Consider the following 24,064-nt stretch of genomic DNA (forward strand, 5'->3'; position numbering starts at 1 on the left):
ATTTGCGAAAAATTATATTCACACGGTATTAAAGGAATCGATGGGTCAGGGAACTCTACAGCTTTCCAGAACGAAATTTTCGGCTCTGATAAGTCGACTGCTGATCTTTATGTAAATTCCTATTTTCATAACGCTTCGAACTTTAAACGAGTTTTTCCCGAAACCACCACATTTTTGTGATTGGCTGATACGATATCACAAAAACCAATTTTCCGATATACTTGAAACTTCGCGAATGTATTCAGCACACATCCCTTTGTCGCTCAAACAAAAACCAGATTTATATATACAAGATTCGAATTTTTTTCGACTGAAACAACAGACTTTACCATATTTTACATTTTTTGTACTAGTACTCCAAGTCAACAAGCTGTATCTCATTTATTAAACGAATCAGTTGATACGGTTTTGGGATCGAATTTTTTAAATGAATTTAACGGAACAACGATAACATAAAATTATTTTTTACTCTAATGACAACGTACTAAAGGGCAATATGAAATAGTTGATAGTGGGGGACCGGTACACTGAAGGTGGGACTCGTTAAGCGACAGTGGGGAAGATATTGCCCAGGCCTACATTATAATATAACTCTTGCACCAATTATTAAGTGCAAGTTTAATAAAAAAAGATGTAATCCAATGTTAATCCTGTAGTGTATTCACCGCGAGGCCACCTAAATATCTCCTTTATTTTTAATGGTACAAAAAATATTTATGGCATAATTTAAATGGTGTCGAAGGAGCAATATAATAGAAGAACAATTTCTTTTGTCCGGTTATTTTTTCAAGGTCATCGTTATTTTCTTATCGGGAAAACTTATTTTTTATTATTCCATCTTATAGCGGCTGAGAAAATACATTTGAATATGCTTAAGTCATTAACAAGATGGAATAAAAAAAAAGTTTTTCTGATGAAAACTAACGATGACCTTGAAAAAACTGAAAAAATAACCGGAAAAAAAAAATTGTTCTTCTATGATATTCCACCTTCGATACCATTTAAATTATGCCATAAATATTGTTTTGTGCCATCAATTATTATTAGAAACTATAGAAGTCATATTGTCATACGACAAGTCGCCAATTTTCCACGGGTCCTCGTTTCCGCGAGGAAAGTTACAGTCCGCGCGCGTTTCCGCAACTCCGGTCCCTTTAAGCGACACAGTATCGACCTGGTCTCGTTACCAAAGCCGGCCAAAAATGCCGTAAGCATACGGAAAATTAGATATCACCCGGCACAGACAGTTAATTCGACGTATGGCACGGCCCGAAACTTTTTGCGGTACGTGACGAGGCATCGCAAGTATTCGCAAGTGGAGCCGCAAATGCAGTTCAGCGTCGCCGGTGTTGCCGGTACACGTTGCGCATTTCCTAGTCGAACAAATCCACTTTGCAGCCTCCTTTCTGTGCTACGGCTGGATCCTGCATCCGTGAGTATCCGCCATGGAAATGAGAAACCGATACCCAAGACCGGGTGTAGTCTCCTCCTCGCGACTCTTCCACCGACTTTTCTCCCGTCCCCCGCCATTAACCGGATTCCTTTCATGTGAAATTGGATTTTATTTTCGCGGCACTCGTGTCTACCCAACGACGAGCCATAATTCTTTTGACGCGACCACGCGTCAGCCGAGACGGCTGTTTTAAGAAGCAATTCCGGTTTTGAGGGCCTCTTTACCAATTCTAACGAATATTTTAAGAACAAGAAGAAATAAAAAATCTTGATTATTTACAAAATGGTGACATTTTGAAGTCAAGTTAAGATTTTAGCAAAATAAAAAATATTTGGCGGATTTTGAAAATGTTGGTTCGTGAGACAACAGGCTACGCGTTGAAGATTCTCTCAAAATTTCAAGTCAATTGGTCAACTAAAACTTGAGATGTAACAACTGCTTCGGAAAATGTACTTCCTTATACATACTTAAAGAAAATGTGAAAAAGAAAAATCGATTTTTTAGAAATGGAAAACCAGAATACCCCCGCAAACTGGCGGAGAGAGGTGCTTTGGATTACTTGATCCTACGGAAAATCCCGTTTCAAGTAGAGATTCTTGTGCGGTCGCTAGCAAGCTTTTCGGAGAAGGCTGAAGGCCTCTGATGTTTGAAACCTTCGAGTACCGTCTTTTAAACATCGCCTTTTTGTTTAGGAAGGTTCAACTTGTGGTTGTTTGGACTAGTCGAAAAGTTTCGGTTTCCGATTCCTTCGTTTACATGTTTCGGGTTTGGTATACAGTACATAGAGACCGTTTTAATATGCGTATGCAAATTGCTCGTACATCGCAATATATCAAATATATACACAAAACTAATAACAATAATACTATATCCAACATATATTTAATTAAATGAATCCCTACGCAACCTCTAGCGCAAATTACACGAAAGTAATTTCACATGTACTTCTAGCGAATTTCATTTCGCAGAAACTATTCACCCGAGCAACACAACCGCACCCCAATACGTATTTCGACATTTAAAATAACGGCTTGCAAAGCCACACACAGAAAATCCAATCTGAATTTATCCGGAAGTAACAAACAGGGATATTGTACGTCCATGAAATCGATTCATAAAATTGTTTTTAGAAGCATAATTACGCGGTGCGCACGGCCGTCTCTACGTGGATGGAGCGTTGCCTTCGAATATAATATTTCCTTTGAATACGCGATAGTTTAAGCAACGGAAAGGTTTCTCCAATGCTTGCAAATTGAATTTCAACGGTAGCCGGGGCTGGTTCTGTTCTATTTCTATTTCAACAACTTCAAAGCCATCTCGGTACTCACTCGTGGCCCCGCCGTTACCTTGATTTCGTTCTTTCGCGTCAAAAGGATCACAGACAGACCCTATCCCTGCGTCAAAGAATTCATTCTTCACAGGCTACACACGCATAATCGGCAGAGCTTGCTCATCTTCTATTAGCTACCTGAATTCTTTGCTAAATATAAAAAAAATGTTATTCAAAGTATTTTCTATCGTTAGCTGTAACTACGTTTCACGTATAGTGTCGCCAGATTAGGTCTTCCACTCTACACTTCCCCCTCTACTCGCTTCGTGACTCGGTCACGTGACGCATTTCGTCTCTGTCATGAATGCATCACAATGTCACGTGACTACTCCTGATACTAACAGAGAGGGGATAACTTTTTCCCCTCTAACCGAGTCACACCTTCATAACTGAAGTACTTCATAAATGTGTATCTGATGGCACAATATCTGATGAAAATTGTGGGTGTAGTAGCACACCCCATCCAAACAGGTCCAACGTGTCCTTGACTAGTTTTGCAATGTGTGGTGTAGGATTGTTATACTGAAAAGTCAATTGTCATGTCTTTTGGCATATTCTAGACGTTTTTCTTTCAATGCTTGACTCTTAAATTGTTCTCAATTTACTCAATTCTTTAAGATTCTGACCTAGATCATGGACCTCCTTCAAGTTCGTTTATAGTACTATCACATGCTACACCATCTCAAGTTACGTGCAAGTACTACTGGTTCCGACATCTATGAGAACACATCAGAAACTTATTCGCATACCTAATAGAAAAAAGATTTCGATCCGGGCACGTGTAACTACACGAGACTCGAAATTCAACCGGAAAGACGGATATCACGATCCCATTCATTTCGCCGCGTGTTCAATCACGTTTGAAGACATTTCTGGATTTGGTTCATCTTTGAGGATCACGGGATCTTGCACAGCTTCAGAACCTGCAACGGAGATTTTCCTTGACGTCAAAGCACCCGGACCCACAATTGAAATTCTACCGAATTCCCCCTTCCCCTTTCACCGAGACTGTGCGCGCGCTCTCCTCCTCTCTCTTCTCTCTTCTGTTTTCTCGTTTTTTTTTCCTATTTTCCCCAGGTGTTTCTGGGAGAACAACGCAGGAGAAGCCTTGTCCCGCAGGTTCTATAGAGAGGTTTAAAGGCGAGATCATTTTTTTCCTTGGAACAATCGAGATCCCATGGCGAGAAGGCTTTCTACTACTCGCTTTCCATCTTTGATGCAGGTGAATCGAGAAAACCATTGCGGAAAATGCTGACAAACTTAAAGCCACGTCCACACTGAAGCAACATTGAGACACCCTTTTTCTATTCTTGTTAACTTGTTCTCCTTTTACTGGGTCAAAGACTTTTTCAAGATACATCCAGCATCAACTGAAAGTTGCTTATTGTTGCTTTAGTGTGCACGTAGCTTTACATTCGCGCAGCGGAATGCTCGCTTATCCTTTCTTTGAGCTGAGCGTCTTTTCTACGAAATCTCCGGGGAATATTTTAATCAATGCTTTTTTCAACGATATGGATTTGTTCATCCAGTGTCTTCCTCAATTACTGAAGTGTTTATATTAGTACACAAAATGTACAAAGTTTATAAATATGTACACTATACGTTGCGCGATGTATTTTCTTTTCTTCTAGTCAACAATGAATAAATTTCAGCTAAGAAGCTTGTTTGGGATTGGCTGAGCGTGTCGGCAGCGTAAACGCGCCGATTTACTGCGCCGCCCCGCTATTGGCGGACCCGCACGTAATTGCGAGATCGAGAGTCGATAAGCAGCTCGCAGTAGCTTAGACCAGCACCGTCGGACTTCGATTAGGATCGATTATCGACCCCAAAAGGGGATTCCTATTGGCTGATCACGCTATCGATCTGCCAATCACTAGTTTGACGGTGACGGTAAACTGCCAGCTGTTCGACTCTGATCTCAACGTTCCTCACTCGTAATCCTTCTTACTATCGAATACGTCGCGCGTCTCTGTGACCGGTATCGAAAAGGAAAGCCGATCACTTGTCGACATACGAGGAAGTGTAGTCGGGATTCATACTATTACTCTAACATCAATCTGTAAATCATTCTTTATTGTGAAAGACTCAAACGCTTTTATTTGAGTCTAAACAGTTCAGTTTGTTTTTGTACAAGTTCGTTGATAAGTGACGAACCCAAGTTGGGAATAAAGTTATTATATTATAAAGTGACTCGTTCTCCCCCTTCTTGTCCGTAACAAAGCTTACTATTCATGTACAATACTGTTTTTCATTAATCAGTTAATAACTTAATAAGACATAAGATAAGTGGCATGAAATCTTACATTTCATATGCACCAGCATCATATTTCTGGTATTCATATTTTTACTGTTCTTATTACTTCCAGCATTGGTACTTTATAGGATCTCTCGATACCTTCCTAGTCTTGTAACATCGTATTCAGAAATACGGTCCTTATACTGGAATATGTAAATAAAAATTGCATTTTCTGGTCTTGCATGCCATGAGACGTGGAAATTACGTGGAATATTTTGTATTTCATAAAACTCAGTATTCATGTTCGCAAAATCCGAAAGTGGAGCGTCCTCATCTTAAAATGCTTTCGAACCATCTAACAGACCTCGTCGTATTTTTCAAAAGCTCTCGAGCGTTATTATGAGCGTTCCGACAATAAATGGTACCGAACATTAGTATGAAATATTCCCTCGGTGTTCGTATAAGTGAATGCATACGTAAAAGAACGCGGGGGCTGACTCCTGATTAATTCTCACAGATTCTTCTTTTACAGCATAATGGTTATCGGTCGATTTTTCTTCGTTCAACGCTCATTTTTATACGTTATTATTGGGCTGCGGACATTATGCATTTATGGCAAGATAGTGAAACACGAAAGTGGAGAGGCGTTAATAGAATCTTAAAAATGATTAAGAAAACCTGTTTGTGTTTCAATCGTACATCATTAATATATCATGTATGTCATTAACACTGCCAGTCAAATGACCGGTTTTACATTTTTCATTTCATAATCATTGAAATTATAAAATTGCTTACGTGGCAATTGATTGGATAAAATTCTGTATCCAAGCACAGATTGTTGTAAAAATTGCAGACAATCTAAATAAATACAGCCTCGTCATTTTTGCAAACTAAAACATGTTAATCGCTTTTAGTGCTTGGTAGAGGTTTAGTGTTAATATATTTCACCAAGATTTCCAATTACCAAACCTTTCGCATCAATCAACGTCCCAAAAAATTCGCGAGTAAAAATTTGGAAAAACCGGAATAAATTATCCTTTCTTCGTGATTCTTAATAGCATGAAGGGAGAACCGGCAATAGGAACTTGCGAACAGGGACGTTTACTTTATGAGACATTCGGCTAATGCTCAGACAGTCGAAAGATCCGCCAAGATTGCACGAGAGCCGAATGAACCGGGCTGGGTAACTCTGAACGAAGTTCCAAGAAAGACTGGATAACGTAACTACTCTTTTCACAGACCGTTGCGTTCGTCGGTCTAATTGTATTAACCAGCTTCTAGCGTGATTATCTTGCGCGTAGCTCGCATAAGAATGCCAGCCGCAATCGGCCCGCGAAGCTACATTCATCTGCGAGGCGAACTCGCTGTCAGATAAGGCTGCCGCAGCCCTAAGGGCGCATTTTGAAATATACAGGCATCGACGATAACGGTATAAGTTTCTCTTACTTGGAGGGAACCTATTCGCGTGCCGGTAAGCGTACACTATCGCACACGCAGAGACATATAAGATAGTCGTTGGTGTCTGCCGGCAAGCTTTGGAACTCGGCTAAGCTTAAGACTAATGACTCCGCGCCGAGCAGAGAAACTTGTTTCCTAGTCAGCGAGGATGTATCTGGGTTTGTCATGATTCAAACACCTTCGATTATATGTTATTTATTGACTGCATGAATTTTAAGTAGTAGGCAAAAATTATTCCACCAAACCGATCAAGCGTCTGTCATTATTATCATTATTCATATTTCCAATGTGGAATATATTTTCATTTAAGATAAAGATAGATGCAACGATAAAGCTCGTCAGCTATGTGTAGAGACAATATTAATATAAAAATTAAAGCTTTTTCATAATGTACAGTTTCAGCAGTGTTCAGTTAAAAATTCAATGAAAAATTACTATATTCAAAAACGGAAGTAATGGCACGTCAATAAAAGTCTTTTACGAGTTCATTAATACCATTAATAAGTGCAGAGCAGATCAGGAATCGTCAATTATGTAAAATATGAATGCTAAATATAATGAAATTCAAAATATTAATCGCATTGATCGGTAGTCTCCTTTATAAAACACAGTGCGAAAAATTAATTGACTACTTCCTTTATTCATTGTATTAGTTTTATATTCATTGTACTAGTTTCTGGTGGAAAGTTAGAAACCCATGACGTCTGTGAGACGTAATTTTAAGGCTAAGGTTTAACTGTACCTCGTACGATGGGTCCAAATGGGTTTGCATAAATAAAAAATTGCTCTGATTTATTGTGTTGATAGACACCGACTTGACGGTCGTGGCGAATGGCGTTTCACACTCGAATGATACTACACGTGCGCAATTTGCTCGTCGAGTGAAAGGGAGGGTGTTGAAGATGGTGTCAACTATTGAATCGCAATGCTGTTTGTTTAAATTGAATCACGATGGCAGCAGGCCGAGGGAAGATCATCGGTTTCTCTGCAGGCATGGTAATATCGCGAATTTTCATAGCGCATGCCTGTGCGGGCATAGAAATGGCGCGCACCGCTCTTAAATAACGTGCAACGAGCACGGGTAAATATGCCCTGCGCATTGTTTCGCTGCGTCTGTTTCGCCGTTTATCGTTCCCCGTGTCCAACAGCGGCTCCCTTTTTTGCAGCATCCCTTTGTTCTTCCTTCTGCCTCGTGACCTTTTTCCATAGGACTATTACAATTGCGACCGGGATTCAACCTCTGATTTTTCTCATAGCCGAACGAGCTCAAAGAAAAACACACTGTACACCATGGGACCGTGCACTGTGCGGCGAAATTATGTTCCCAACCATTCCCATCTGTCAACCCATTACTGATCGAATCACGCCTCATAATCATCTTCTACCTACACCCCGAACCTCGGAGGCCATTTGTCTCTCACTTCTTCTATATTTCTCAATGCAAATATTATTTATAAATTATGTGGTTACCGTAAACAAAATAGCGTGTATAAGGTGGACCACCTATCATGATTACGTTAATTATTTTTAACCCGTTAAGCTTGGAATCTCAGTACTGGACTCTGTTGGAGCCATGGATGATTTTATCCTAACTTTAATAAAGAAATTGATAAATGTAGTTATTCATTTTGAATTGTATTGTTTCTTGCACACTTTATTATGTTTCAAAAATATTCTGACTTTAAAATATGCTTAATTTGAATTGTGAAATAGGACGATGCCATAATTCAGGCTGAAAAGAATTGCGTTAAAATGGCAGCCATAGAGGACCACTATAATCTAACTATTCATTTTTCCAGTATCTATACTGTTTCATCTACCACACTCTTCATTTGACTGAAAAATATTCTTGCTTTAAAATATGTATCGTTTGAACGCTTTTCAAGTATCCTGCAAAATTATGGTTGACAAGAACGATACCATAATTCAGGCTTTAGAGAATTATGCTAAAATGGCAGCCATAGAGCGATACCTCTATAACGATACTGGAGAACTATTTCATACGAAATTTATGGAGAGATTTCATTTTATCTTCTCGAATAACGAATTTTTCACTTCGATGTCGGAAAAGATTATCTACGTCACTCATAAATTGATTCGAAGAATTTAAAAGTACTACCGACGTAGTTATACGTATTAGACACCCATTGTAAGCATCGGAAATACTCGAATACGGCAGCTACCGCGAAATCAGAGTCTCAAGAAAAGAATTCTTGACTCTTCTTCTGTTCATGCGTCTCTCCTAGCTAAACCCATCAGTGTGGAACTTGCCCGTGACCCGATTTACATCCAGAAGCGAGGAGCATTCTGCGCGTGATCACCATCGTCGCAAATTCCCGTTCGCGAAATAATCCGGAAACTGACTCGTGTCATTAAATGCGAAACAATTTGCGAGACTCGGTCAGACAATATATTAATCCGTTAACCGGGAACGACGGGTACAATTGTCACTTGTGTTCGCATTTATCCACATTATCTAGTCTTTCTATTATTCTGACATCGATTAGGTTGGTGCAGAAGTTCCGCCGTTTGTTTCATGCGATATTCTATCGTGTGAACAAACCTTTGTCGGCGGGCGTTCACATAATTTTCAATCATTATTCTACTATTTTCGTCCATTACTGTTATTTCAATTAATATTTATTTATTTTTATGTTGTACAACTATTGTGAATTATTTTCAAGGTCTACTTGACGTTAACTATCTCATGACAATCACAAAAATATGTAGTCCAACTTTTTAAAAAAATTTCAGTAACCCTGAATTGTCAATCTATCACATTTATGTTTGTTTAACAATGAAGAATGCTACTTTTAACAATGTAATATGTACAATGTAAATAACACGGTATTGTTTATTGTTTCGACATAATCGTTAAAAGTCATGTGTCTCTAACATACGTGCATATATCACAGTCAATGGCGATCGCGCGTTTTAGTAACGTCCGACTGAATTAGCCTGTCCTGTTTCGAACGATTTTATTCGATGGTACAGTACTATTTACCCCTGAACGTTCGAAAGATTGAACGTAACAGTGGAGTGGTGTTACGCGAATGTAAATGACTGTGAAGTGAAATGAACACGGGAAACGTGTTCTTGATAGTGATTAACTCTTATGTCAATAACCGGGCGTTCAGTTTCAACGCGCGCTTTAAATTTCGTTTATGTTACTCTTAAAAAATTGTTAGACCACTTTCGATTCCCGTCCGTTCAAAATCGAACGGTTTCACAGTGTTTTACCATTGAAATACGTAAATGTCGTTGGAGATATGAAGAGTGGAATTTTATTAAACGTTGTACGATATTTTGGTTATTGACATAGAAGTTCTATTTCATTGTACAATTTAATACTTTCATTATCGTCTTCGACTGCCTCGGAATATTGATTTTAAAGATTTATTTAAGCACAATAATCAAAATTACTCAGCAATAATAAATTTAGAGGTAGCAATACTAATTTATATCTAAACTAACCTGCTTTAAAAATCAAATGTAGGAAAATTAATTGTATTCTTCATTAAGTACATTGCTCTGTCACGCGTCGTTCAGAAAAAAAGTTCAGATTTTTAATTAAAAAAATTTAATTAATTGAATTGAATAGAAGTGGAGAGAGACATGAATTTTTATGAGGAAAAATGACTTGCTTATTTGCGATGAAATTTTAATTCTACGTTTTTATGATTGTAGATTATTGACATTTTTAATAATAATGAAAGGTAACACTATTTCTGTCGAGAATTCTTATCGTATCTTGTATAAGTATTACGTTCGTTGCCAATACCTAAATGAATGATACACAATAGAACATGGACCGTACCTTTTACGCTATAATCTATTAAGTAGATAAACTTCGAAGCTGCTTGGTTTTTCGATAGTTTAGAGAAGTAATGGAGGAACATTAGAACTAACTGAAAACTCGATTCTGGTTCCCGACAGTGATCGATGCCATTCATTTAAAACGTCTGGAATGATTCTCCAATACACTATTGCTTTGTACACAGGACAGAAACATTGTTGATTTTTTACCAACATAAGAAACTAATTTTATATACTACTTTTATTCAATTGTATCGAAACTAAATTTATCGTCACACTTGAGTTTGAGTTTTTATCTGCAGAAATCTATGAGCATTATTATTTAAACGAGGTGTAATGGAAAAATTATTTTTAAAGTTAGTATTAAGTCATGTGAAACTTCAAAAATATATTTGCATCAAAGAAATGTTTTAGTTTTCCAAGATGTATTTTCAAATATTCTGTACAAAGTTTTTCTCATGAAACTCTTATGTACATTTAAGTTTTTCTCACACGAATAACTATATACATATGATCATTTTTGTATTACTTTATATGTAATTGAAATATTTTATTTTAATCATGCCAGTTTATCTGTAGAGTTGGATGCATATTTAAAGTATTGGTAATATGTTAATTGAATCCAAAACTAATTTATAAAATTGCAAGTCTGTTTTTTGATGCTCGCACAACGAATTTGCGTTAAGCAGATGATACGTTTAACTGTTCGGTATAATTGTGTAAATTTGTAACAGGTAAAATAATATTCTTGTTAAGCAATGCGAATTCGTTAAACAGGATACCAAACCTTTCATAACTGAGAATCCATTGTTGATTAAAACAATTGATGAAGAAAATTTAATTAAAATCTGTAACTGTTTTATTTTTCATAATTGAACTGCAATTTCTAAATATTTTTTAGTAATTGTTCGCACTACGTATATATGTTAGCGAGTTCATCATTTTAACGAAAAGACAATAGAAAAGTAATATTACACTTATATCAATTACTGATATTTTTCAACACACTTACTGACAAACATATAATTCACTGGAGCCGAAAAAATGACTGTTCCTACGCCATGCAATAGTTAAACGAAAATTATTACTAACTACCATAATTTCGTTGAACAATTAATTAAGAATAATTGTCACTTTACGAATATATTTATTTGTTTCCTTAAATTATAGGACACAGTAACTCGCAGATTGCGTGACTTCAATATATTTTTATCAATGTGGAATATACGTTTAATAAATTATTACGCCGAGTAGTTCGAAAACTTTAAAACGAATATTTGTCAAATACTAACACATTTTTAAAAACATAATTGTAAATTACTTTTAGAGGCTTCAAAGAAAAATAAAAACTTTATAAGCATTACATTGCAAATTATTAGTTACTAATATTAATGACATACGTATAAAGCATTTCTTCCAAATCTCTACAATGTATTTAGAGCGCGATAAAACTAATCGTTTTAAGAATCAAATAACTGTGCTAAAATTCCAGTGTTTGAAAATTTTAGGTGACGTGTGAATAAAATATCGTGAATCGATATTCGAACAATTCTGTAAGTCACTGTACATGCAAGAAAGCAGTGGACTGCTTTCATAATGTAATAAACAATAAAAGTAGGATACTGAATAAACAATGAAAAGAAAGGCATGCAAATATCACTAACTACAGAAAATAAAATCAGCAGAAAGGACGTTCTGTCTATTGCCACTCACTTAACTCGCACTTGAATTAATTCGAGTACATTCGTACACGTATGTCTCATCTGTACAGTGTGCGGTGTGCGTGTTACGTAGAGAGAAAGTCTTTTATGCGTTCTTTACAGAAAAAGAGTGGAAGTTGGTGGTCTGAACTTACAACGTCGATTATTTGCATTAGTGTAAGGCCGAAACTCAACTGGAGGGGGTCAGACTCATTGCCCACAGGTCGCTCCAGCACGTTGTACTTTTCCAGCAGGTCGTTTAGCAGCCGTTTCTCGTGTAAACCGCCATTTACCAGCCCTAACCAATTACCATTCTTGAGTCATTATTGTACAACCACTTGCAGCCACTCTAAACCACGACCATCGTTACTGAGTTTGCCTTCTTCCACGGTCCACGCTTCTTCAATTTTCACGCTCCTAGTTAATCTGATACCATTGACTCGAACGAAATCACTGCGATTCTTTCATGCTAATTAAGATCAATTTTTATAGTGTTGCATACGTGGAACGTAGAAACGTTGGCGTGGTTCAAAGTGTATATGTTTGAGACTGTGAGGTCTCGTTTGAATGATATGTAGACTACCATAAGGATGAATTTAGGCGCTCTCATATAGGTAGCGTTTGCAGTATCAATTAGCGAGACAATCGAAGTAATGGCTCGATGTATGTGAAAAATTCGTGCACACAGACGCTATTCCTTGATCTCTCGCTTCTAGTAGCAGTTTTTTTATTTTAATTATTTTTCTTTTTAACATTTTACCAACATATTCGTCACATGTTTCTGATTAAAATGATACCGACATTTTTGCAAATGAAAATGTCAAGAAATTTGAACATTTATGGAACACCCTGTACATCGTGGATTGAACAAGCAAAATACAATCCGAATGGTGTCCTGTTCGGTATCATTTTAATCAGAAAAATGTCACAAATATGTTGGTAAAATGTTCAGATAAAAAGTATTTAATAGCAGAAAAGTTTTATCGCTAGTAGATTTAATTCTGCATCATGCTACACTCCTCGGCAGTCGAGCTTCTGAGCCCCTGAAGCGATAAATAAGATAGTAAATAAAATTATTCATAAATATTGTGCACATCTCTTTCACGTATATCGAGATATTACTGTGAACGCTAATTAAATATTAAAACGGTAGGGATCATTGAAACAATATTTATAGAAATTGTTGGCCGACAATGGTTATTTAACCCTGCTACCCTTCTTGTGCTAATAATGAGTTTAAATTAATGATTGCTTGTTTGTATTAATTTCAAGATCAATATTGGTCTCAAATAAGTAGGTTCCAAAGCATACAAAAAGAAAATTGACAAGCATTTCAGTGAATTCAACAATGGCTGCTATGAAATCGTTAAAAGCGTTCGCCATCTAAGGATTAATAGCACAAATTCTGAAATTTCATATGTGTCAGATCACCATAATCCGAAACGAGGACGTGTAACATAACTGAAAGGAAACAGGAGGGTTAAAATGATATATTAACACGTTCACCGTCTCATAACCCATGAATGGATAATGCGATCTTAAATGAAAATGTTAATAGCCCACACTTAATTGAAAATAAATCTGGATGCCATGTTGCTATTAGGAAAATGAACGTGTTACGAATTAGTATGATCGAATGAAAATATTTTCTTTCTGCGTGAAAGAATTTCCAGGTATGAAACGAGTGAACGTTTTACCCCTGGCAAGAAGTTGTTGATCGACAAATTGTGCATCCGTACAAACTGTTATGTACTGGTTATGAAATTCATTGTAATAAATGGTTATGAAAATGTGAAACAAAATAGTCATCTCTATATTAAGAAAATATTAGTACGTAATTATGTTTCTTTCGTATATAATTTCGTTTAGAACATTTAAATAGTTCCAACACTTTTTCGACCTGCTTACACAGTGACAACAACAGTACACATTATTTTTATAAATTTTCTATCATACAGGGTGTCCCAAAAGTATCTGATTACCACTGAGTTATAAAAATTGAATTTTTGAAAATGGTTGTATTCTATTTAATTTAATTGACTTTACCATTCATCTTGTGGAGTTAATCGATTCGGCAAACGAGCGGCTCATACCCGAATAATTTGTCGCAGTGACTACATTGACAATCTTGATCGAACGCTTTCTGCCAGAGGTACACAGCAGTATACTCGGGATTAACTGTTGTAGGTCTATTATCGGTGACAGGCCCTCGTCCTATAGACGTTGTTGTCGCTTCGCGTAATCGGCAAGGAACGAACGAACAGAAAAAATAACGACGATACAAATTTCAAGCGGGCTGTCTTCGAGAACGTTGATCTTCCTTCGATTTCTACCTAGCCTCTCTCTCGGTTCAATCGTCCTTAGAAGTCATCCCACTAAAGTTCTGAACAACTTTTCTCTCGAATAGACAACTCCGTCATCTCTCGGTCTCTCCTGTCTCCTTTCCACTCTTTCTTTATCCTCCCGATTCCTCTCTTTCTATTTGCTATCGCCAATTTTGCCCTTATATCCTCCCTCTCGTTGCTCTTCACGGAATACCCTTCGCAGTATATCATTGTTAGTTCGGGAAAACTGTTCGTACTCGGGGCGTACCAACTCGAGGTTGCAATGCCATAATCCTGATGAAATGTTTTGGACGTATAATAGATTTGTGGAGGACTAAAAGTATTTCGTTTACAAAATCGTCAAAAATATCTCTCATACCCATTCTCATCCCATCCCATCCAATCTCAAAAAATATTTGCGCAATTCAAACCAATATGAAAATCCATTTGTATTATACATGTTAATAAGTATTATTAAAATTTTAAAAGATTGCTAAAGGAAAGAATAATAGTTGTCTTTATGCAAAATAAAAATTTTTAATACAATTTTTTAATTTAATTTAACAGTTTTTATTCATTCTAACTAATATACATATGTACCTTCCTAATTTATTTTAATGTGTCTACTGTTTTCGATTTCATCTACTAATTTCGGTCACATAAGTATAAAATCCGCAATCTAATTACCGTCTAGAAACATCTACTGTCCCTCCTCTTGAAATATCGTGTTCGCGTATTTATCATTTCACATACATACATACAGTTCCATACGAATCGATGGTCGTAATAGTGCTGGCGTTTCACGTGGCTGCTAATTTCGCGCGGGCATACATTCTTAAATGTTACGACCCTGTCGTTGATGGCTACCTTTTGGAAGCTATTCCAATTACGAGAATTCCGTTCCATAGGGAAAATTTCGCGTGCTGATCCGTCGTCGCATTTGGCACAAAGCGAACGGTATCGTTAGCATCCGTGTTTGTGATGCGGAACACCCTACATTCAGCTTGGTTGTGCGCGCGTATACATACGTTATGTCCTTCGATATATGTAGAACAATCGCGAGTCGGTTCCGTACAACAAAGGCCGAAACCGAATTTTAAAGCGACCCGTGACATTCATCGTGACAGTTAGGCCAATCCGTCGTAACATTCAAGAATCTTCAGCCATTCAACGTTACATCGAATTCCTTTGGAGGAATTTCACCGTGCACGTATGCAACTGACATAACTGAACGCTTTATGCGTTCGTCGCAAAAAATGATAATGCGAAAATTGGGTGAGTCCAGATTCTCTGTAATTCTTGCACCAAACAATCAGGAATATACAGGATGAGTCTCGCAGCCATGATTTGGCTACCTTTACGGAAAAGAATGAAACCAATTGAAATTAACTTCAAAATTATATTTTTTAAGTAGATTTAAGGTAAATAAATTCAATGTAAACGGAGCGTTCTAATAGAAAACGTAAATAATGTCTGTAATATACAAAACGAATTAAAATTCAATAAAAAGGTTTAATGTAAAATTCTTTATCCACGCGTTATATTAGAACTCCGTTTATAAGGGTGAGAAAATGAATAATTATAATTTCCTAGCAATTATAATTTCCAAGACCAACCAACACGGCCAAGTACCTACACGAGAGCACATTTCATATCCTCTATTATCGAGAATTAAAAGAGGCAGGAAATTAATTTCTTTCTATTGTTTTCACAGCTGACCGCCCCCCACCCTCTTTATCACACGAACGAGATACAACGCTAAAGAGCGAAACATTTTCCTCTTATTGTTTTTCGAAAGCACGCGACGTAATTGGATTCACGGATGCGAATTGAATATGTAAAGCTAGTTAAGGAACAGGGGCTCGCTCCGAAGAGTTTCGCGATACCGTTCCGGGGGACATGCCCCGACTTTGCAAATCAACGACAATTCTCACTTAAGGGAGGAACATCACGAGTTCGCAAACTTGTTTACTATGCTGCATTCTTTACCGATGCATTTCCGTTTGGATCACTTTCCGGTTTCCACGGTTTTAGACGGAAATTTTATTTAGGTCCATAATTTGAAATGCACTGCAGATATCTTTATGCATTTATGGCATGTCCAATTAATTTAATAAATATGCAAGTTAATTTTCTGCGACGAGTCAAAGAAATTCTTCTCTTACTTTATCTATTACAGAATTGTGTATGGAAATAAGAATTTGCATTAAGGTCCGCAGACTAGATTTAAACACGTTGTATTTGTAACATAAATTTCATTGGAAATAATTCTTTATAGTTGGGCCGTAGTTTTTTAATAATAAGGTACGTGGACCATGTAGACATTTATTTATTTTCTTAATAATTTTAATAGGCATAATGCAACAGTATTTATAATCTCATTAAAAATTTTGTACTGCTTTTTTAATTGATCTATACATTTTTAGAAGAAGGTAAAAGGGTTGATGAATTTATAAGAACAAAGGTAAATTGTAAAATGTATTTGAAGTCTCTTTAATGTTACTATACGTTTCTTATTTTGCTGTTCAAAGATTAAAATGTGCAAACAGTGAAATATATAATTGAAAGGTAGAGCACGATAACGTGATGTTGAAGTTTAACAATACTTTTTCAGACTCCACTGAGCCCAGGCGATTCCATCGGACGTTCATTGTCAGCAGCCCTCTATAGTTAGTTAAATACGAGCACAAAGCATAGGATTTTCTATGACAAATGCATTAATTGCAGCATTTTTATCTACAAAACGCGGGGCGATGGAAATTTTAAAAGTCCATTATTGAGGAAGAGATTTATGTCTTTTACTCCTTTTAATAAAAGAAAAGTATAATACCATTATCACAATCGAAGCATTTTCGCGCCGATAATTTTACCGTGGAACGAGAAGTCCGTTCTCAGTGAATGCACCGTTCTGCTGGACGAAACAATAGGGCGCAATCGACCCATTTTCATTAACACGATCATATTTCATAAGACGTATTTCATAAATGCTGCATTAGTAAACAGGAAATGAAGGCCAGACAATTTTTTACGTTGGTTACAATGAGCAATGTCATTAAAATTTTTCTCTTTGTACGATTGCACGATGACTTGGATTCTTTTGGCAAACGTGATTGACTTCGATAAAACCTTCACACGATGGTTAAAACAGAAGTTGCTGCGGTGTTCTGAAATTATACTTTAAGCTTGTTGCGTTCTTCTCATGTTTGTTGTTCCGATCCTAACTTCTAGGAAGTCCGAAACTAAATTACTAAAGCGGATACGTTCCATCTGAAACTTTTATTTGTGATAAACATCGAATTTAAGAAGAAAACAAAAGATCATAAAGTTGGATTGTTGTACTTTCTTAAATGTGTTTTACTTTCCACTGTGCCTTTTGATCAATGTTCTTTTAATGTTTGAAATCACGTCGATTCATTTATTACTAGTAACATTATTACAGTGATCACAATTTTTAAAAATTTTTAATTGCTATCTAAAAGATCCCCTATGTTGCGTAAACATTTTCTTAAGAAAAAATATAAACTGAGATCCGTAAACACGAATATTGATTATTATATTAACGTGTTAATTGCCGTGCAAGCTGCTGGCGGTCCACACCGTAACAGTTAGTGGCTCCGCAGGGGATCTAATTAGAGCACCTGATTTAAATGAATTGTAATGATAGTATACTTTTCAATACTATTAATGTCCGAGCATAAATCGGCGTGAGATAAATGAACGAAACATAACAAATACACTGGGGATGCCCGCACAAATTCACAATTTCAGATATGTTGCTGAAAAATAGCTGAGACTACTTTTCTTGTTTTTCGAATAAACAATGTGTTCATCTTATTTAATAACACGTGAACGAAAACCGAAACTTTTTGAATTTACATATAGATATACATGTTTAATTGTTTTTGGGAGGTAACAAAATTTAGTAAAATTAAAATATCTATTTTGTATTGGTCCAAATAGTGCACAGAAGTTAATCATGCATATGTCGAATTGAAAGACATTAGTTTTGTAGAAATGTTTTGCATCGTTTATTAATATTAGTAAGAATATATCAGTTCTATTTGCACTCATAATAATAGCATTGTTCGCTCAAGTAGCTTTGATATATTCAGCTCGTTGTGAAAATCCACTTTTCATCCACGGTATTCCTTTCCTATAATCGCATCACTCAGAATCTGCAACACGATTAATGAGAGCGTTGAACGCGATTCTGCGTTGTTTCATTGGCTGGCAGCTCGCATCGCGCTTTTATCTTCTCCTACTCATCCACGACTACGGTTCTTGAAAGTGAACGCGATCATAAACAGGAAAGTTTGCACTGTCTCATTAAGTACCTGAGAAATTGTATTTCTCCTGACGTTGTTTCATCGAGGTACACTTGTTTCAATTGTTCGATAGATTAATCACTTAAGCTGTTATCAGATATCAGCAATGTTTTATACAGAATGTGTACAATTCGTATCAAAAGTAATCAGGAATTGTTAAAACACAATATCATTTTTAAGCTTTCACCTGGGTGATTTTTCAATCATGAAAAATAAATAAATAATGTAATCTGTACCAATATAGTGAATACAATGAAATGAAGTTATTTGTTGTGCCAAAGGAAAATGAGAAGTTTCTAAAAATATTTAAATATAGACGAATGTATATATTCCGTCGTTAATACGATTTGTTATTAACATTACAAGTGCAACTCTGAAGGAAGGATATCTAAAGAAGATTACCAGTGAAATGCCATCAGATTTAAACTGCCAGCAAATACAAATTGAGATCAAAATGCTACAATAAATCGTTTCCAGAATGATAGAATGAACAGAGATTACGGAGTACTTATCGAGAGAGTTAAACAGATTTGTAACGAAAACAATCATCGGATCATATGAAGCACAGAGAGAAAATAAATTGTTTGAGAAATAAATACAAATATTGAGAGAATATTGCAGCATGTAGTAAATAGACTGCAGACTTTAAGAATTCATGACAAAACTGAGTCGATGAAACACAAAAGAATAGAAACAACAGGAGAGTTTGAGACTTCGGTAATATTGCAACTTATTAAAATGACTAAGAGAAGAAATAAACGAAATGAACCAATTGCAACTTTATTTTAAATCCAATTTTCTTATCTTCCAAAGTAGGAGAATTTACTCCATCTTATCAATAATTATTGAATTCTTAATATTCAATTATTGAGTCTTCAATAATTATTGATAAGCTGGAGTAAATGCACAAAACGCGATGGGGACTATTTTCGACAGTAGAATGTAACAAATTTCAAGAGAAAGACAACTTTAGCACCCACTGAATAATTTGATGTTCATAACGCGACTTCGTTATCCGATCACCCCGTCCATAATTCGCCCCGAAAATCGAGGTCTTACTGTACTCGTTATAATTGGATCCGAAAGGTTAAAAGCTTCGCGGCGCATAAATTATCTTCTTTATGGGGTGCAAGATTTTCACTGGGAATATCTATTTCGTGGGTAGTTCTCCCGTCGCGTTCCGTTATGTTTAAACGGTGTTTATGAGATCGATTAATGGAGAGGTTGTTCCTCGGGTGAAAGCTTTGAAATTCATACTCGGTCGTACGCACACACTTCCAGATTTATGGTCCCGCGGGAATGGAGACCCTTTATCTCAGAGTCGCGGGAAGGATCAAGCAGGGAAACTTTATAGACGAGGTGGCAGGTTGAGTGAAGAAAGAAACCGCTGACCTGTTCGCTTGGGTTTTACTATGCTTCGTCGTTGACGCACTTGACTCTGTGTGTTTTTCGATAACGTTTTCAATTATGTGATTGCACCATAAAAAAAAAGACTCGTCCGAATTCTCGTGTCGTCGATTCAGCCCCGAAAAATTCAAGCATTTTACTTTCGAGCGGTTATACTTGAAAAATAGGAGAAACAATTTTTTTATTTATAGAATTGCATTTCTTTAAAGAATCAATATAATACATATGTACCTACGTACATACTTTATAGAATTTTTTATCTCCAACGTTTGTGTAAGAAAGGAAGAGAAAAGTCTTGTGAATATTATTGCGAAATTTTAAACCTGTATTACATTTACGAGTAGAATAAATAACGAAAGGTATTAAACGAGGCAGAACATGCAGTCACAGCAGACAAGGACTGGCTAATCATTTCTTACCGAAAGAAAAATGGGGTGCTATGCGCGCGTATGCATTTTATGTGAAACCGTAGCCCCGAAATACCGTAGCTTTCCTAACGCTTCCTGGCACAGGATTCTTGTACTGCGAAACAGACATATGAGGATTTGAATTATGACGCCAGCAGGGACATAACATTCCATATTTCTCGCAAACATAAATAAAGATCAAGTCGGAAAGCTACACAGCTCGGAACGTATCGGGAAAGGAATGGGTTTGGTGACGTTGTACCTCCGGACGCAAAGATTTATTCATCTCGCAATGTATGCATTGGATCGGAATTACTGACGTATTTGCTACATCTGTTAAGCTCGCAATTTAATTCCCGCGAGACTTCACACTGAAACAATTGTAATCCTGTTCGAAATTTCAACATTTTCTGCTGTTTCATTTTGAAACTGGTGCAATCTCCTATGCACGAAAAGGGAGCAAGCTCGAAAAGGATCCAAGATGTTTATACTTTTATTACCGAACTTGATGCTCATTTTTGTTCCATAAAACAGTGAAAAATGTCGTACAACAATTTTTAAGGTTTCGTTGTAAAGGGAAGGTTTCATTCTTCAAATCTGTGGAAGATTCATTTGCGAAACAAATTTTTCAATGTTTTTACAGAGATTTCAATTAATAGACATTCTAGAGGAAAGTGGGTCTTCAGTTTCTCACCGGCTACGTCATTTAAAAATATCTTAGAGGAAAATGAATAATGGCATGCGAAAGTATAATCTTTACGCTTTAAAATGAGTGAAAGTTTATGGCTGTACGATTGCTTTTGCGAAATTGTAACACGTTAAATATCTCCAAATATTTTTTCGATTATGCATTATATCTGTATAATATTAAGGATGTTTATCAACACGTGTTACAACAGATGCAAACAACAACAAACTGTCCGTCAAACGCACGAAACTAAGCGAACACAATTACATTTTGCGGGTCCATATCCCCCATATTCCCATAGTAATTTGCCATAACTACTTTAAAAGGATATTGTCCAGGCAGAGATAAAAGCATTCGTGAATAATGCAATAGACTGTACCACAAACGGACGGGAAGTGGCTCGTACTAAATATAATATTAACCGAGTAAGACAATATTTTTGTTTATTTCCTCGGACGCCTTTAATAGGATTTTCGGGAACATCGTCAAAGCTTTCAGCTGGGGACTAGAATGAAAAAAATTGTTTAAACCCCTCGGACGTGCGCTCGTATGGCGGTTAATACCCGAGACGAAAGCGAGTACAAGCCGGTAGAAATTGCTGTCGTTTCCGGTAATATTTCATGTCTACTAGGACACAAAGTAACGGATGGTTCGTATGATTGTGTCCCGCAACCCTAGCCTCCATCACGGTTATGGTCTCGGTTCACCGGCGACTTTCGTCGAAATTGATACAGAGGGTCAGTCAAACTACCTATTTTTCATTTGTGGATGTGCTGCGATCATGCTTCACAAAACGTACTCATTGTCTGTTTTAAATGTGTTTATCCTCTACTGTTCTTTTCAAACAAATACTGATGCCCACTCCGGACTATTCCATGGAAAACGTATATTAAAGTATCAGTTCGGATAATCGAGGCTCTATTAAATCGTTATTTAAACAAGCTATTGTGCTCCGAATTGTGTCGTATCGGATCTCATTTTAATCGGGAAAGCGTCACCGACATATCGGCAGAGGTTTCACAAAAAAATAATTGATGTTCCGCCGGCAATATGGTTTAACAAAATTTTGAAAAATTCCGAGGTGCTTATCGTAACCTCTGATTGAATGTACAAGTGACGTTTAAACGGTCTGGCAATAAAAATAAAAATTTCTGCATAAGAATTTTCGGCGTTGTTTCTGGAAATCGAGTCATTTCAGGATAGAAACGATAGCGTTGTCACGGTGCGGCACACGCGGGGGAGAGGTTCCGGGCCGGCCTAATACATCCTGACACTGTGAGCAACTTATTAGGAAGCAGCGGTCAGCATCGCGTGACGAGTTTCCGCGACGTTGCGTGACGACGTGAGGCGGTGCGTGAGCTCGCGTGACAACCGTCGTCCTCGTTAACACGTGCTAAACGGCCGTGAATGAACGGTTCCGTCGGGGTGGCTCGGTTTCTGACGCGAAAACGTTTGCTCTGGACTCAATTAGCATGCCGACCACTACGCGCGTGCCAGGTAATGGACAACAAAACGATAATACAGTCGAGTAATTTTGCCGGCTGCCTGACCACGCCACGGTTTAATAAACGAAATCCGGGAATCTACCAATTATCATCCTTGTAATTTCGCCAGCGATGGCATAAATTTTCATGAGCCGCCGGCTCGTCCCCGATTATACGACCAGATATCTGCCGGCTTATTAACCGATAAAGATCTTCGTTTCGTGCACCAGCCAAGGAGCCTGATGGATCACTGAGCCGGTCGAGAATCACGATTCCATTCCCATTACGACTACATATATGTACTATGTACGTTGTGCTTGTCCCTTTGGATTGGAACTTTTCCCGCTTTATGTGCTGGACGTTTAATGGCTGTCGATGAAGGCACAGTCGTTATGTGTAGGGTGGCTAAACTTTTAATACGTGATTCGTTTCGACGTGCTCAGTACGAATACTCTCAAAAAAACCTTCTTACTAACACATCTGCCGATAAGTGTGGGCATGTGACACAAATATGTTGGTCAAGTATCATAAACAAAATAATTTGACACAACATTTTGTCACTGGGTTAATATTGTCTCGGCAATAAGTATATTGGTGTCAAGTCGAATGTTTACGCAAGGAATGAGATCTTGCATCGAAAGAAATCTGTGCACATATCTAAATAGTTTGTACTTCAAATACGTGATAGTACTTTTTGATCCATTTTTGCGAAAGATGCGGAACGTAAAGTGTTCCAACTTCAATTTCTAAAATCATAAGAAATAAATTCTCGTCCACCAAGAAACAATAGGGACCATTTTTGCTACAGCAAGTGCATGGTACAGAAAAGAAACTCATTCTGCAGAAATCATTCCAGCTCTTTTATTTCAATTTTCTTCTCGCACCTGGTTTCTGTCACCGTAGAGAGTTTGACATTTGAAACATTCTCGAAGCTGACTGTGGAGTGGCAAATACCAGATACTGCGAAAAAGTAACGCCGTCCGCCGATCAATTTTTTGATAAGAGTACGCGGAGCTTGTGACGCTCTCCTTAAACCTCAGTCTCAGTTTATGGCGCGTGACAAAATGATGCTATGCTTCGCAGACTTAATGCCTCCGAAATAGTGTGAATTCGGTGCAGGTGACATCTGTCCCAAAATTGGACGTGTGACGAATGAAACCTTTGGTAACATAGGTTTGTGTAAAAATTTCATTAGGAGTTGCAGCTACGACGAAAATGAATAAATAAAAAATGAAATTGCGAAGAACTTTACTTACGACTTATTGGAATTATAAAAAATTCATTTTTATTACATTTTGGTTTCTAACAATTGATTTGAAAATGTTTATTATGCATGAAGACCCGCAGTTTCGTGAGAACTGTTAGCTCCACGCATAAATGCCGACAAATTTGCGAAACCCTCCATTCAGTGTAAAGTGTGCTTCACAATTCCGCAA

General features: G+C 37.1%; 1 protein-coding gene across 3 annotated transcripts in view; it reads right to left on the minus strand.

Annotated features, from left to right (window-relative positions):
* Positions 1–24,064, minus strand: part of Nachra7 (nicotinic acetylcholine receptor alpha7 subunit) — a 288,785-nt gene that overhangs the window by 185,320 nt on the left and 79,401 nt on the right. For 2 of the 3 annotated variants that reach the window (XM_076436785.1, XM_076436786.1), the window contains exon 2: positions 12,149–12,291. The exons of the other annotated variant lie outside the window; for it this stretch is intronic. In XM_076436785.1, the coding sequence (XP_076292900.1) occupies positions 12,149–12,291 (143 nt within the window). The remainder of the gene's footprint in view (positions 1–12,148; positions 12,292–24,064) is intronic. 3 annotated transcript variants of the gene reach the window in all.

This window comes from Lasioglossum baleicum, chromosome 13, assembly GCF_051020765.1.
Source record: "Lasioglossum baleicum chromosome 13, iyLasBale1, whole genome shotgun sequence".
NCBI classification, from domain to species: Eukaryota; Metazoa; Arthropoda; class Insecta; order Hymenoptera; family Halictidae; genus Lasioglossum; species Lasioglossum baleicum.